This window comes from Globicephala melas, chromosome 6, assembly GCF_963455315.2.
Source record: "Globicephala melas chromosome 6, mGloMel1.2, whole genome shotgun sequence".
Classification (NCBI taxonomy): Eukaryota; Metazoa; Chordata; class Mammalia; order Artiodactyla; family Delphinidae; genus Globicephala; species Globicephala melas.
This window is the reverse complement of record NC_083319.1, coordinates 105,527,732-105,545,222: the sequence shown is the minus strand read 5'-3', so window position 1 is coordinate 105,545,222 and position 17,491 is coordinate 105,527,732. Positions and strand designations below refer to the sequence as shown.

Below are 17,491 nucleotides of genomic sequence, written 5' to 3'. Positions count from 1 at the left end.
AAGATGAAAGAATAAAATCACTGTGGGGTGGACGTGGAGATTGACTAGGAATGAACATGAGGAAACATCCTGGGTTTGACAGAAATGTTCTATATCTTGATGGGGTTGGTTACACAAGTGTATGCATTTGTCAAAAGTCAAGAGAAAGTACACTTAAGATTTGTGCATTTCAATGTATAAATTTAATATGGAAATTTTACATTAAACACATAGAAACTAATATTGACCTCCAGTTAATGATGTGTGTGCTTATGTATTTAGAGGGAAGTGTATTAATGCCAGTAATTATATACTTAGAAATGCACCAAAAATAGGATGGATAAAAGGGATGAAAAAAAAAGAATAGAGGAATAAAAAAAATGGACAGAGGAATGAATCTATAGATAGCTTTATAAAGCAAGTGTAGTAAAATGACTGTTAGGTATACAGGTTTACAGTATAAAAATTATTTAAACTTCCCTGTACATTTGAAATTTTCCATTATTAAATATTAGGACCAATAGGTTAAATAAAATCTAAATAGGTTAAGTTCTCACATAACAACCCTACAATATGACCAAGATTCGTACTCTTTCGCAATATGAAGACAAATGAAGAAGGATAAAACAATTTGCCTAATTAAAACAGGTCAAGAAACAGGTGAAATTTAACAGCAACCCAAGGCTGGTCCTAGTGCAAGGCTTCCCACTGTACTTCATGATCTCTTCTGGAATCCATTCTGGGTGTTTAATTCTTCTTGCCATGCTCTCTTAACCCCCTTTGTCAATGAAGATTTAAATAATAAAAATAGTGAATATAATACTTCTTAGCTGTTGCTTGCCAACTTCCTGCCACACTCTGGTAATACCACGTTAGCTATATTCCCAAAGCACCATGGTACTGATTACTCTTCAGCTTGTTTCCAGCTATGATTTCTATGTGACCCCCCCTTAATTTTGTCGTCAAATCATTTCATTCATCAAAAAACTATTTCGCAAGGAGGAAGAGAGGGAGGGAAAAAACTGTTTAGCACTTAAGTGCTCTATTCTCAAGAGGCTTGCAAGCTGGTGTGGGAAGCAGACCCATAACCATTACAGTGTGCGGTGAAGTAAGACAGGTCAGCTGCTGTAACAGGAGGTGGGCCAGGGGCGGTGGCGGCCATTAGAGGGGGACAAGCAACTTCTGAGAAGGGAGGGTTTCTTGAAGGCAATGCTTCAGCTGAGCCTGGAATGAGCTGGAATGCAGAAAGTGCCACTAAGAAGTTTCCAGCATGTTACCCCAATGACAGTGCATTTCTGTTGTGTGCTGAACAGTGGACTCTTCATGTTTATGATGTTTACTTTCAACACATCTTCAAGACGTGGGCACACTCCTTGCCATTTTATGGATAAGAAGTTTAGAATATAACGTGCTCCCCGCCAGTTTAATGGGTGACCCAGGATCTGAACCCACAGAGTCTACTCCAGGGTCCATATCCTTAACCACAGCATTATCCTTCTTAACCACATTTTTGAAAATATGGTGGAATCTTCGATTTCAGTGACAATAACATCAACCGCTAACATTGACCACTTTGGCTTACCTTGCTAAGTCCAAGCCAGAACTAGCAGGAACAGAACCTCAGTTAGACATGTTATCTCTGTGTCTAGTACCACGCCCATCTCGACAGCCTCATGTCACTTCGTCTCTCTGGCCCCAGCACACGTGGTAACAAGGAGATGGATGGCTGCAAGAATAGAAGCCTGACAGCTCCAGCTCCAGACCAAGTAGGCATCCCCACCCGATACGACATCATCTTCCCCCCTCACCTGCCGCAAACCTACCGCATCAGTTGTCAACCCTAGTCTCGGAGTAACACTGAACTGTGGGTCCCAGGCATTCTTAGGCTTGTTAGTACAAACCAAACTCCCAACTGCAGAACCCAGGAGAGGTGCACCCCCAACTCAGCTTTTCTCTGCCTTCCATCCTCCGTCCTGTCTCCATCCGTCTTCTCCAAGCCTGTGACTCGGTGCTCGCTCCCTGAGGATGGCTCTGACCCCACAGCTGAGCAGAAGCCAGACATCAAAAGGACAGTTAAGCACCAACTAGATGCGGGAGCTTTCTGTGGCTCCTTGGAAGTCAGCAAACAACCCCCAGACCGACGGGGCCATTCAAAGCCAGCCCTCTCCTCTGGGCTGGGAACACGTACACTTGAGCTCCCCGGCACCACACCACACACACTGAAAAGTTACCGTGAAAAAGTAAAGGAGGCCAACACGTGCCACATGCCACCCCACATCCCGCTCAAACCAGTTCGGTGACACCTACGTTCCTCTCTATGTAATCACATGACTAATCCCAGAGACGGACGCAGACAAGGCTGCCGGCGTCCACGCACACTGACAGCATCAGCCGGGCTCAGGCACGCAGGCTGCTCCGGGACCAAATCACAGCGTACAGTCGTGCTGGGAGGGGCCCGCTGGCCGTGCACGGGTCGCTCCTGGAACCGGGCAGGCACCTTCCCTCAGGCCACTCTAGTGTCCTGCAGAGGAAAACCACAAAAGACTTCCAAGCTTTATGAGTTAAAGTCTCCATTTTATTTTTTTTTTTTACAAAAAATCCAACGTAAGACCATTGTGCTCATGACTGGAAAAGGGGTGGGGCGGATGGACATGGCATGAGTATCAGAGAGCTTCCCCCTTCAAACGCCAGCACTGCAAACAGGAGCTCCCCGAGCACACACACAGGCAGGCCGCTCCTGAGGAGACCACTCCTGCACGCCCAGCGCACGGGCCCTGGCTTGAGGTGCAGGCCACACAGGCGGAGGACACAGCACAGGTGCAAAAGCCCAGAAAGGCCTGATGAGCACCTTGGGGGCTCCCCCTCATTTGGGTGCCTCTCAGTGAAGAGCAAACTGGCCAGCTGGAGAGCAAAGACGCGCCGGGCCCTGGGAGCAAAGACAGCAACGGGGGTTCACGGGACAGCCGAGGAAGCCCACGTGCGCTGCAGGGCTGTCCCGTGCTCCAGGTGAGTCAATCAGGTGGTGCAGGTGACATCTGGGCTTCCCAAGGTGACCGATCGGCATCAAAGGCATTCGAAGCCTGGACCGGGGCCTCTACCTAACCCGCCTTGCAAAAAGCAGCGGCCATTCTCCAGAAGAACTAACCAAGCCTCCGAAAGCTCTCGCCACCCTCCCTCTCACCATGAGGAGCGTCCTTCACGAACGTGGCCAGTGTCCATCAGAGACTGCTGTCTGGAGTCCTTCAAGTCAGTGTCCTGTTCAGGTCCAAGTAGTGCCACCCTCGTCTGTGCTCAGACATCACCACCCCCCCTACAGTGCCCTGTGACGTCATCCACAGCCTCAGAGTACCAGTTGCTCTGGATCTGCCGCCAGTGCTCAGGGACCCCGCGCTCTGGCTCCAGTGCAGGGGATCCTGACACAGCTCCTTTCTCATCAGGCCCGCTCAGAGGCAGTCTAGGAGCTCCTCACATTAAGAGAGACAAGATAAAAATAGCAGCCACATTTATAGCTCAAAACACCACACTCTTTGGCTTCCCAAAGGGAAGAAGGCTACTGCTAAAAAGAATAAAGTCCAAGGTCAAAGAAGGGGGAGTTAGAAAGTTAGGAAGCAGGGGGTCTGGACCCCTTCGCTGGGCTGCTGAGCAGCAGAGCTCAATTTCCTAGGTAGCTGCCTCAGCAGGGGAACCACAGGAAGATGCCAGTGGGAATGTCCGGAGGACGGAGCCCTGGTCCTGTCCACCGACGGGGAGAGTCCCTTAGGTCAAGCGGCCCTACAGGTGGGTGTTACCCACAGGACAGAGCCTGGCTTCAAAATGATACTTGAAGAGAACCCATCTGGGGCAGGCAGGTCAGAGGAGGATGTGCCCCCTGGACACAGGAGCACAGGATGTCAAGGTCAGGGGAAGACGGAGCTGGCTTAAGGCATGTACGTGCCCAGGACAAGGCTGAGCCTTTGTTCAGTCAGTTGTGGGGAACCTCCTAGATTCGACTTCAGTGGAGGAAAGTGGGGACCAGAAATACGGTAGAGGCCACGGGCTAAATCCCTGCCAACAGCCACTAACGCCCTCTTTGGTTCCCCTACTGCTGCCATCACCGCAAAAAAAAAAAAAAAAAAAAATTAGCTTACTTTTATTTCAGCCCAGGAAATAGAAATTTAAACCCAGAGTGGAACGTGGTAATGTGGGGTGTGAATGCCTGTTTCAGGCTGGATTTGAGCTTAACCTAACAAATCCTATCCTCCCACCATTCTGACACATACCAAACCTCAAGGGGTCCCGGAACCAACCCGGCGTGAGGGATCCAATAACTATAGGATGTGGGTCCAGACAGGGGTCGGGGAAGGTGAATTTCACCAAGGTATTATCCCAAGGCAGGTGCCTTGCTGTGACTCCCCGGCCAGCCGGGTGGGGATCAAAGGATGCTCGTTTACTCTGCGGCAGAGAGTAGGCCGACCTGCAACCACTCAGACCACACCTGAAGTGCAGCCCACCAGGCTTCTGTTCTCGTACATGAGAGAACCTGCAGGAAAGTCTGTAGCCAAAGCACAACATGTCTTTCAAAGGAGGGTCGAACAAGAAGAGCCATTTGGGGGTCTGTCTGCAGGTCTCGGTCCTTCCTCAGTCTTCTCTCCCAAACAGGGGGTAGGGAGAGAGCTGGGCTGAGAACCCAGACAGCACGACCCAGCGGGGAGTCCTCAAACCCACCAAGTCCTGCACAGGGAGGCTCCACTGCCCCCAAAGGTGCAGATCCCCATACCTCGAGCTACAGAGCCCTGGTTGGCAACAGGTCTTATCTTGGGCAGGGCCCTGTAACAGGGCCACGCCCAGCCCTTTCTTGTTTCTGCACAGATAGATGCCCCTGGGGAGGACAGAGATGATCTGTAAAGATGAGCCAGATACCAGAAGGCCAGGATCCATCTCCACCAAAATACAGACCACTGTGGTACGTCCCTCACTTTGTGAGATGGGCAGAAATGCCAAACTCCCCCTCAAATATATATATATATATATATGTATATGTGAGTGTGTGTGCATATATACATATACACGCACATGTATATACACATATGTGTATATATATACACATGTATATAAATAAGCCTCGAATGGCAAATCTGAAACTTCCTTTTTAAATAATAATAGTAGTTGTTAGTGAATTAAAAACCACAAACCAGCTGCCCTGGGCTTATGTACTGTGTGAGTGACTCTCCAGAGTCCCTGTGGCCCTCAGTGTAAGCTATCACCAGTGCCCTGTGTAGGGAGCCCTGGTGTCCTGGGACCAGGGCTCCGGCCAGTGTGGCTGATTTCAAGAGCAAGGCAGCTCTGTCCCTCCCACTCTCCCTGCCGGCTCTCCCAGCAGAGGGTCTGGGCCACCCACCCAGTGGGCATCCCTGAGGTCCTTCCACGTCTAGGGACCTCAGGAGCTGCCTCCCTCACTCTGCTCATCCTCTCCCATATGCGCAACGCCCCTAGATGAACTTGAAGCACTTGGTCTTGTCGTGGGGCAGGCGGGTCTTGAAGAGCACAGAGTCCACGCGGAACTGTGTGTACAGCAGGGGCATATAGCCGTACACCTTGACAAAGAAGTTGATACACTTGTGCCGCTCGTGAAAGTGGGAATCGTCGTGTGACAGAGCCTGGGGGCATCCTGGGCATCGGAAAGTCCACCGTGACGTCACCTGGGAGCGGGGAAGAAAGAGCACAAAGTGAGAACCGCAGGTGCTAAGACAGAGACCCCAGAGCTTAACCAACCGATGCCTCCTCTTCCACGGTGACGACACCAAGTCGATGGCTACACTCACTCAGAGCAAGTCGGGAGCCAGAGCCCAGGGCTCTCTTCCTGCCACGGACAGATCTACATTATTATTAAGGACACGCTTCCAAACGGCCTATACGTAACCAATATCAAAAGCCTTGAGGTGTTCGGTGGTGCTTATCTCAGTAACACTACTTCTACTATTTATCTTGGCTGCACAGCAAGATGTAGGTATAAAGTTGTTCATCAGTGTTTTTAATAGCAAACTACTGGAAAACTACCCATCAAAAGGGGATAGATAAATCATTATAAAATACTACATGTCCATTAAAAAAGATGTTTAAGAAAGTTATATTTAAAGACATGGAAAAGTGGTCATATTATAGTTTAGTGGTTATTATGATGATGAAATTCCAAGCAATTAGAAAAGTATGAAGAATAATACAACAGCTTCACTATCAACAACATGGCAGATTAAATAACATAAACCCCCCTGAGCACAGAATCCCTGAAAAGGCAGGATGAAATACAGAAACCGTCTCTTTAAATGTATTGGCTGAGCTTATAATGAAATAAGTCAAGTCTTCAGAAGCCAAAGTAATGAAAAGGCCTGAATCCAGCAAGACAGCCAGGACCTCGGGTTTTCATGAGGCTGGAGAGCCCACAGTCAGGAAATCAGATTGGAAACTTTTTGAAACCCTGGGACCCAGTGGAAGGCCACAAGGGCAGGAGGCAGCCCTGCAGAGAGAGGCGGTGAAGCAGCATTTCCTTCTCAGTCTGAGCTCTAAGTGGAGGAGGAAACATCCCCTCTGAGAAACTGACAACCAGAAGCCAGCCCTCACACAGCTGAGGCTAGAATTATAACCCCGTGTGTCCTGAAAAGCCCCAACATGCTAATTTAGCTTAAATAGGTCTCAAGGAGGTAGTAAGCCAAGGCACATGGAAGAAGCAAGTACAAATCCTCTCAGACTCAGGCCTCAAAGAAGCGCTATAAGCAAAACCCCAAAGAATATGACCTCCCAATCAAAAGTCACAAAAAAGGGGATGGGTCGCATGAAGGAGACTGCAGAAAGAAACAACAGAACCAGACCCCAAAACACTGCAGAACAGCAGAAATATCAGATAGGGGCGGTAACAATAAGTGTGTATCATATGTACAATAAAATTCTGAAAGATTACTCAAGGTTTGATGGAAGAAACAGGGACTATCCCAAAAGTCCTTGTGGATATGAAAAAGAACCAAATAGGGACTTCCCTGGCGGTCCAGTGCTTAAGACTCTGCGCTTCCCATGCAAGAGGCGCGGGTTCAATCCCTGGTCGGGGAAATAAGATCCCATATGCCGCATGGCACTGCTAAAAGGAAAAAATTAAAAAGCAAAGAAAGAACCAAATAGGACAACAGAATTGAAAAGTATATTAAACTTACTGTGGTCATCACCTCATGATGGTTTGTAACAAATCGTTATGTTGTACACCTTAAACTTATAAAGTGCTGTGCGCCAATTACATCTCAATAAAACTGGGGGGAAATAAGTATACTGAATTAACTCAGATACTCAATGGATGGGTGAAGAGAAAATTACTGACGAAAAGTATACTAAAATTATTACCCAGAATGGAAAATATTGAAAAAAAGCTTTAAAGAAATATGAAAGCAAGATTAAGAGACATGGAAAGAGATACTGTATGATTCCATTTATATAAAGTTCAAAACTGATCCTGGAGCAGAAGACAGCCATCATTCTGGCAGCTGAGCACTCCTTCCTGCTCTGAGCCTCGCCCCAGCCTCTGGGGCCCAGCACATGCTCTGCCCTGCCCGCCCCCTGCGGCAGGCGCTCAGCCTCAGGTTCTGAGCCCCGGCAGAGGGCCTCCGCCTCCGGGGTTTCCACTCCGTCGCTCCAGGCTGGGAGGGTTAGGCCGGGGAAGTGAGGGCAGATGCGGAAAGCAGGGAGAAGTGCAGAGTCGGGGCCAGGGCAGCAGAGACTACGGCAGAGCACGCCCCACCGCGACACCCTCCCGTTTCCTTCTGTGCCGAGCACTAAATGGTGCTTTGGAATCTTTTACCTGTTGTGCCCAGTTCTGCTCAAGTCCACTTGAGGAACATGTTTTATATTTATCCTTGTTTACCAAAGACCAAACACTGGCTTGGAGGCAGTCTCACTCCCCTGCCTCTCCAGTTAGTGAGAATCTGCGCGTAGATTGGTCTAGGCTTTTTATGTGTCTTAGCCACAGAGGAACTAACCTCTGAGCTCTCCCTGGTCCAGCGATCCCTGCCAGGTGTAGGACCTTTGTAGAGAGCACTCCTCTTCTAAGGGCTCATCGGGGAGCAGGTGTAACTTGTCTGGCCTCAATCCACGTGTGTAGCCTGTGCCCTGGGCCTGGACCAGTTACGCCATCAGCAGGGAGATGCTCGGGCTCCCGCCAGCCTTGCTGCCCCAGAGAATCATGGAACGTGTTCCGAGAATATGGGGACTAAGAGTTCCCAACCCCAGGCCTGAGGACGCAGCTTGCTCTCATGCGGCTCTGTGTTGTATTCTATGTTATTTTGCTACCTGATCATTCTAGTTTAAAAAAAAAAAAAAAGACTCAGCAAAAATTATGGAAATCTAAATAAAGGATAAACCCTGGTAATATAAAATGTATCAATATTGATTCATTAATTGGGACAAATGTACCATACTAATGTAAGATGTTAATAATAGGGGAAACTATATGGGGGTATATGGGAATTCTGCACTGTCTTCGTAACTTCCATTTTAATATCAAGAGTTTATTTTAAAGGTAAGCCATAGTGTTTAGGTATACATACTTAGGTGATAAAAGTGTAAAGAAAAACAATGAAGTGGATACCATTAAAGACATGACAGTAACTGTATTCATCTCCTAGGGCTGTTGTAACAAACTACCACAAATTCAGTGACTTAAGAAACCAGAAATTTACTCTCTCACGGCTCTGGAGGCTGGAAGTCTGAAATCAAGGTGTCAGCTGGGCATCCTCTCTCTGAAGGCTGTAGGAAACAGCCTGCCCCATGCCCTTCTCTTAGTGCCTGCACTGCCGCAGCCCTTGGCCTTCCCTGGCTTGTAGATGAGGCTCCATCATCACACAGCACTCTCCCCTCAAGTGTCTGTGCCTCTGTGTCTCTTCTTACAAGGACATCAGTCATCATGGACTGAGGGCCCACTGTACTCTACTATGACTTCATCTCAACTTGATTATATCTGCAAAGACCCTATTGCCAAATAAAGTCACATTCACACGTTAACAGGGGTTAGGACTTAGACATATCTTTTGGCGGGTCACAATAAACAGCCTGCCCTCTGGCCTCAAAAATTTTATGTCCTTCCTCTATGCAAAATACATTCATCCAGCATCTCTTAAAACTCTTAACCCATTCCAGGATCAACACTAAGTCCAAAATCTCATCCAAATACAATCAACTCAGTCCCAAATCTCTTTTAAATCGTCTAAATTGGATATGGTTAAGACTGTGGATATGGTCCATCCTGGGATAAAATTCCACTCTATCTGTGGACACGTGAAACCTAGAGGACAATTATCTATCTCAAAAATGCGACGGTGGGACAGGCATAAGATAGACATTCTATTTCAAAAGAGAGAAACAGGGAAGAAAAAGAGGCCATGCATCCCGAACAAGTCAAAACCTCAGCAGGGCAAGTCCCCTTAGGTTTCAAGGCACGAGAGCAACCCTCTCTGTCCTCCTGGACTGGGGGCGCAGCAGCCCTCAGGAGGTGGCCCCGCCCTCCGGAGCCAAGGGGGTGTGGTCCTGCCTCTGGGCCACCGGGTGACCGCAGCAGCCCCACCAGCCTCTGAGCCATTCTTCCCATCACCTGAAGCGAGTAACACATTCTCAGCCAACTAGCTCTATCGGCCCACTTCCTGCTGGTAGAATCCCAGGAGTTCCTTCTTTCAGTTCGCCCTGTCTCTGTCCCCTTCGGCTCAAGCTCGCAGTGGTCCTGATTTCTGGAAGCTGGAAGTCAGAAATCGAGGTGTTGGCAGGGCCACGTGCTGCTCTGTGAGGGGCCCAGGAGGAACCGGTTCTACGCCTTTCTCTTTGGGGTTCCTTGGCTCACACGTCACTCGCATCTCTGCCTCACGTCACATGGGGTTCTCCCTGTGTGTGTGCCTCTGGGTCTCTTCACCTCTCTTAACAGGACACCAGCCATATGATTAAGGGCTCACCCTACTCCAGTCTGACTTCATTTCAACTTGACTACTTTTGCAAAGACCCTATTTACAGTTAAGATTACATACACAAGTACTGGGATTAGGACTCAAACATATCTTTTTTTTTTTTTTTTGGCGGGGGGGGGAGACACAATTCAACCCACAACAGTGATTAAAACTGGGGCTGAGGAAGGAGGTTGAGATTGGGAAGGGGCATGCAGGAGCTTCTGGGGTCCTGACACCCCATGTTAAATGGGTTGTTTTATAATAATTAAACTGTGCACTTAAATGTTATGCCTTTTTCTATATGAGCATTATATTTTACAACTTAGAAGTTTGAAAAAACTAAAGAAAATGAAGAAACAAGCAACCTGAAAATTTTTATAATCATTAAAGAAATTGAATCTATAGTTTAGTACCCTCCTACTAAAGACATGCAAAGCCCCAAAAGATGTCAAAGGTTGAGTTCTACCAAGCCTCCTAGAAAACACAATCCCAATTGTGCACAAACTCTTCCATAAAATAGAAAAAAGGGGAACTTGCCCCAAACTCATATAATGAGACTAATTACAATTTTCATACCAAAACCAGAAACAAATAATACTAGAAAGGAACTTCCCTGGTAGAGCAGTGGTTAAGAATCCGCCTGCCAATGCAGGGGACACAGGTTTGATCCCTGGTCCAGGAAGATCCCACATGCCGCAGAGCAACGAAGCCCGTGCACCACAACTACTGAGCCTACACTCTAGAGCCCGCGAGCCACAACTACTGAGCCCGTGTGCCACAACTACTGAAGCCCGTGCACCTAGAACCCGTGCTCCACAACGAGAAGCAACCACAATGAGAAGCCCGCGCACCGCAACAAAGAGTAGCCCCCCACTTGCCGCAACTAGGGAAAGCCCACGCACAGCAACGAAGACCCAACGCAACCAAAAATAAATAAATAAATTTTAAAAAATAATAATACTACTAGAAAGGAAAAATCACAGGCTCACTTACTCATGAACACGAATTCAAGTAATCCAAACAAAATACCAGAAAACCAAATCCAGAAATTTATAAAAAGAATTGTGACCAAATGTGTTTATCCAAAGAAAGCATGAATGTCAACACAAGAGATTAAAGATAAAACACATGATTGTATCCATGGATAATAGGAAATGTACTCAATAAAATTAAAGAATCATTCATAATAAAGATCCTTAGCTAATAAGGAACAGGAGGAAACTTCAATAATCTAAAATGTAGAGCAAGCACCACACCTAACAGCACACTATCTGAAGCATCCCTTTAAAATCACGAATAAAACCACGATGCCCGTCATCACTATTTCTATTCAATACTGTACTAAAGGTCCTGGCTATATAAAAAATAAAATAAAATGGCTTATGAGGATTGGAAAGGAAAAAACAAAACAGTTCTTTGCATGAGGGATATATGACGGTCAACACAGAAAACCCATATCAATCAACAAAAATTTTTAAATGGAGTTTTAGCAAGTTTCCTAGATATAAGAAACAGTTCTATAACGATGAAAGAAAATGTAACTTTTGGAAAATACCATTTAAAATACCAACAAAATATACAGAATACCTAGAAATAAGTCTAACAAAAGATGTTCAGAGACCTCTGTTGCGAAATTATTGTGGAACTTTATAGCCTGGGGATTATATAATATTCGATAATTTTTAAAAGATATCAATTTTCCCCATTTCACCTACAGATTCAATTCCTATCAAAATCCCAACTCTGTGTGTGTCTGTGTCTGTCTTGCCAAGCTAATGATTCCAAAATTTATGTGGGAGGAGAAAGGGCCAACAATAGGCAAGACACTCTTGAAATACAGGGTTAAGTTAAAGAGGATTTGTCTTAGCAGATAAAAAAATAATAATTCTAAAGATATGACAATTAATGTGATTTTGGCACATGAACAAACTGGACCAACAGACCAGAATAAAAGAATCCTTAAACAGATCCATGTACACACAGACATTTGAACAATGACAGACCAGCACTGCAGATCACTGGGTATGTATGAACTAAGTGTACAATAAAAACTGCTTAGGAGACAAAAATGAAATTGGGACCCTATCTCACATTATACACAAAAATCACTTCCACATGGATTAATGATTTAAATACAACAGGGCAAAACCTAAAACTTTTAGAAGAGTATGGCGGAGACTTTGGGACAATGAACATGAATAAACTATAGTTACAAGCATCAACACTGACTAAGCTCACAAACAGACTGAGTTTTTTAAAAGCTAAATGCAGAGGAATGCTTATAGTTTGATTTCATTTACATAAAGCTTAAAAATGCCGATCATTTAGAGATGAATACGCATATGGTAAAAGCATTTTTTTAAGGGAGATGGGGAAGGGGATTTTTAAAACAAAACTCAGGATAGCAATTATCTATGGAAGGAAGAAGCAGGCTGGGATTATGGAGGTACATGTACAATGGATGGGTATTTAAAATATTACATCTTATTTTCAGTATCATTTTTATTCCACGGGTCTTTGTTTAAAGACGGTATATATTTAAAGAATCATATGACTATATATGTATGAAACACATGCTACTAGTTTAAAATACAGAAATGAAATGTTATGCTTAAAAAGGGGGAAGAATGTAACAAACAAGCAAACCCACCAGTTGTGTCAAATATTGACACTTTGCCCTATTTGTTTCAGATTACATATATATTTTTCTTCCTTTTTTTTTTAAGAAACAAAACATTACAAATAGAGTTATTCCTTGTGCCACCCTCCCTCCTTCCTTTCCTCTCCTGCTAGGTCATGGGGAACATGACCTTTAATTATACTTGATAAAATCAAACTTTCTTCAGAACAGATATCCCAATGTACACACCCACCAGCTCTGTACAGTATCTGCAATTTTAACACATCCTTACTAACATCTGTTACTATCACTTTCATTTCTGCCCATTTGATGTGTATAAACTATACCCCATTGTTTTACCTTACACTTCCCTAATTATTACAGAAGTTGAGCATCTTTCCACAAGTTTATTAGTCATCTAGGTTTCTACTTCATTGAACTACTTTTTTACAAACTAAATGAATCAATCGAGTAGTCTTTTTTTCTCATTTGGAAATTCTTTCTCTGAGTATTAATTCTTTGTCATTTATCAGCATTGTAAATGTCCCAGTCTGTGGACATAGAGGTTTGCTGAACAAAGTTTTGAATTTTAATATATTCAATCAGTCTTTTCCTCTGTATTTTGCACTTTTCGTCTCTCTTTGTCTATGATCACAAAAATACTTCTGTACTTTTTGTGAGAAGTGTTAAAGCTTGCATTCACATTTGGTTGATTAACCTATCTGGAATTTACTTTGCGTATGGTATGATGACATGTATTTCTGTTTCATACAGAAAACCAATTATCCCAGCATTCATTTGCAGATGCCACCTTTATCACGCAGCAAGTTTCCGCACAGGCGTGGGTCTGTGTCTAGACTCTGCTTTGTGCCACTGATTTATCTGTCAACCCCTGCGCCAGTATCACCTTGTCCTAATTATGTATTTTATTACCATGTCATGGTTTCTGACAAGGCAAATCCACGTCTTCTTCACTGGTGTCTTGGCTATTCTGGTCCTTTGCCTTTCGATACAAGTTTGAGGATCTGTGTGTCAAGTTTCACTCCAAGCCAAATTAAACCAAATAAAGTATCCTAACAGGATTCTGATTAGAGTTACACTGACATTTTAGACTTGGGGAGAACTGCTATCCTGATGATATGAATGTGGATGTGGTCTCTATCTCCATTTATTTAGTGGGTAACCTTATCTTACTACTGACTTCAATGGGGATCTTCTAAACTTCCACGATTCAGCGTAATGTTTGCTGTAGTATTCAGGTTTTCAATAAATTCTGGAAATTCTCATATTTTTCAACTGCCCCTCCCACTTTCTCTCTACTCTTCCCTTCCTGGTTTTATGTTACACCTTCTCCTTACAGCCTCCATGTCTCTCTTTTTCTAATTAATTAATTTATTTATTTATTTATTTTTGGCTGTGCTAGGTGTTCATTGCTGCTCTAGCTGCAGTGAGCAGGGGCTACTCTTCGTTGCGGTGCACGGGCTTCTCATTGCAGTGGCTTCTCTCATTGCAGAGCACAGGCTCTAGGCACACGGGCTTCAGTAGTTGTGGCATGTGGGCTTAGTAGTTGTGGCTCGTGGGCTCTAGAGCGCAGGCTCAGTAGTTGTGGCGCACGGGCTTAGTTGCTCCATGGCATGTGGGATCTTCCCGGACCAGGGCTCAAACCCGTGTCCCCTGCATTGGCAGGTGGACTCTTAACCACTGTGCCACCAGGGAAGCCCCTCCATGTCTCTTAACCTTTCTTATTTTCCATCTCTTTATATCTCTGTAATACTTCCTTGGAAATTTCTTCACATTTATCTTCTAGGTCATTAATTTTGTCTTCAGCTAAGTCTTATCTTTTTATCCCATTCACAGAGATTTTCATTTTAATAACTATAATTTTCATTTCCAGTTGTCCTATTTAGGTCTTTCAAACCTGTTTGTTCTGTTTTCTTTCTGAATGTCTGTCTTTTCCTGAATAATTTTAAAATTATTATTACTACTATAAATTGAGAAAAACATTAAAATTGAATGGCCCATCCTGTTCATTATAGCTGAAGAATAATCCTCACACACAGCCAATATCAGCCATCAGAAGCCAGGTCTCTAGAGTTGTAACTGAGGAGTGATCATGATCACAGGCCAGGCTCCAAGGGACACACCTCAGAGACAAAACTGAGGGAGTCACAACCCCCAGAGGTCCCTTCACAGGACCCCACCGGTCCCCCTCCTTCACCCTCCCACCCATCGGCAGCTCTCTAGAGCTCTTCCAGTTTACAATGAGTCACTTACTACTATTCCCACCAGCTTTCCCTGAAGCAGGAGACGGATGTCAAGGCAAACAGCATCTATGTCCAGTATTCTACTTTGTTCTCCCTGTACCTAAAAATCTTCCTCCTCATCTCAGACGCCAGCATACAACCTCAGGGGGAATAGTCCCTTAACCTGCAAATGACTCCACTTTGGCACAAAAAAGTTATTTTATACTGTTGTTTTCACTGAAGCAGTGGTTTCCAAATAAACATTTTTAATCATGTAACCCATCAGTAAAAAATTTTGAGATTGCAACCCCAGTGTATTTATTTAAAAATATATATATATATTAATATTTATATATTACATAATAAAACATACAAAAAATTAAGAGGAATAAAGTAACAACTGTAAGTTGAAGCTTGACTATTTACTTAAGCAATACCATGGACTGTATTTTGCACGGGAACATTCCAGGTAATTTTAGTCTAAGAGAAGTTATGCTTAGTAACAGGAAGGAAAATCATTAATAGATGTTGAGAACTTACTCAACATTAATATTAAGATGCTTACCTATGCGTCCTCTCTCTACTTCCTTATCCCCTAAGCCAGCCATCTATCGTCTCAACGCTTTATGAATGTTTAATCCTTTATTCTGAATGAAGCCTATTTACATTCTAGATCTTTTCCTCCTCAAAAGATAACAGTACATTATTCAAAGCAATAATATGAAATTAACTCCCTGTTTATTCAGTCAATATTGTTAAGATATTAACATTATTGAACGAATACTGCTATCATATAAAAGTCATGCCTTCCTAATTATAACAAGGGAGGGGACAGTGACAATTTGAAGTATTTAAAGCAAAAAAAATTACTATTTTATAACATAAAATAGTACATACACCTGATAAAATTAGGTAAGTTAATGAAAATATTCAGCTTAAACTGGTTCTATAATATGAAGTAAATAACTGGACTCAAAATTTGAGGGAATTAACTCAGAATTTGAAGACAGGCTCAACTTATTGAGCCTTTGATTTTAAAAAGTCATCCTAATCTTGAACTGTTCTTATATTTCCATAAGATCAAGAAAATTCAGAGGCTACTTACTTTTCAAGTTTTCACTTGGGAAGAATTATGTATACCATGTGCAAATTATTTCCATCTCACTCTCTACACTGAAGAGATGTTTGATGAAACACTGGCCTAATAATATAACAAACACGCTTCCATGAAGATGAAAAATGCACCATGTCTGTGAGTGCGTCAAGTGACTGATGATATAATTAGGTACCTAATCCCTCAGATACTTTAAATTTTCATGGATAATGTTTTCTGATCTACTAGGGAGGTATAAATAGAAAGCATACGTCTTGGCTGGAGTCCAGTCCCTGGCTACACAAGAAAGGATAAATAAGGAATAGAAAACTGCACTAGTCATTAATCTCTAAGACCCTTGCCTCCCTACCTTAAAGTTTACAAAGAAGTGTGCTTTTCATTGTTTAATATCAGATCTACCACTATACCTGGAAAACATGCTATTTTTATATAAAAAATACTATCATCATTCACAGGTTTAAAAAACACATAATCTGGGCTTCCCTGGTGGCGCAGTGGTTGAGAGTCCGCCTGCCGATGCAGGGGACACAGGTTCGTGCCCCGGTCTGGGAAGATCCCACATGCCGCAGAGCGGCTGGGCCCGTGAGCCATGGCCGCTGAGCCTGTGCGTCCGGAGCCTGTGCCCCGCAACGGGAGAGGCCACAACGGTGAGAGGCCCGCGTACCGCAAAAAAAAAAAAAAAAAAAAACACAATCTGGTGCATCATTTTGCTAATTCTTCTTCTTTTGTGAGGCTTTAGCAGAAGGCCAAGGAGTCGAAGAAACTATGGGGTAATTCAGGAGTTAAGTTATAACCCTGAGCCACACTAGTGGTTACTTGGTCTAGAACTTACTTTCAAAATGTAAGAACAATGAAATATGCACCCAATTATTATTTACTCATTGGACTAATGATATCCATGGAGGTAAACTTACTATTTTATAAAATTAAATAATACACTCTTTGACATTAACCTAAGGATATCAGCTGTGAATCCACAGCATAAACAATGACAGAGCCTAGTCATAAATATTATTAATTTGAATGGACAGATTCTCTAGTATTAATTGTTACAAGGCCTTTACCAGGCCTACCCTAACCCTCACCAGGGGACCTTTCACTTGTCTGAATCTGCAGTAATGACAGAGTGGGTGATGGAACTTGTCCTTCTGTGCACTGAGTATGAAATTGGTTATATTATGGTCAAATCTATTCACCAACTCAAAGACAAAAAACAGAACTCAAATTTCTAGAATTTTGAGGGTACTTTTGCTTTTGTGTAAATACCTTATAAAGTACTTATGTGCCAGGCACTATTCTTAGAGCTTTACACACCTTAACTGAGAAGTTCTTAAACTGTGTGTGCCATGGACACCGCTGCCACTCTGGTTTGGCAGTCTGGTGAAGCCTGTGCACTCCTCAAATGCTTTTAAATGCATAAAATACGTGAGATTACAAAGGAAACAAGTTATACTGAAATATAGAAATGTCTGCACTTTTATTATTTTATCTTATTAAGTTAACAAGATCTACGGTAAAGTTAATAACTACCATAATTTCAAAGCAGTAATGAACATAAACAATACTTCGAGATGTGGCAACAAATGTA

General features: G+C 43.7%; 1 protein-coding gene across 4 annotated transcripts in view; it reads right to left on the bottom strand.

Moving 5' to 3' along the window:
* Nucleotides 1–4,077: 4,077 nt before the first annotated feature.
* Nucleotides 4,078–17,491, bottom strand: part of EXTL3 (exostosin like glycosyltransferase 3) — a 126,253-nt gene continuing 112,839 nt past the window's right edge. For all 4 annotated transcript variants that reach the window (XM_030879130.2, XM_030879128.2, XM_030879127.2 and 1 more), the window contains one exon: nt 4,078–5,657. In XM_030879130.2, coding sequence (XP_030734990.1) covers nt 5,448–5,657 — 210 coding nt within the window. In that variant the 3' untranslated portion in view covers nt 4,078–5,447. The remainder of the gene's footprint in view (nt 5,658–17,491) is intronic.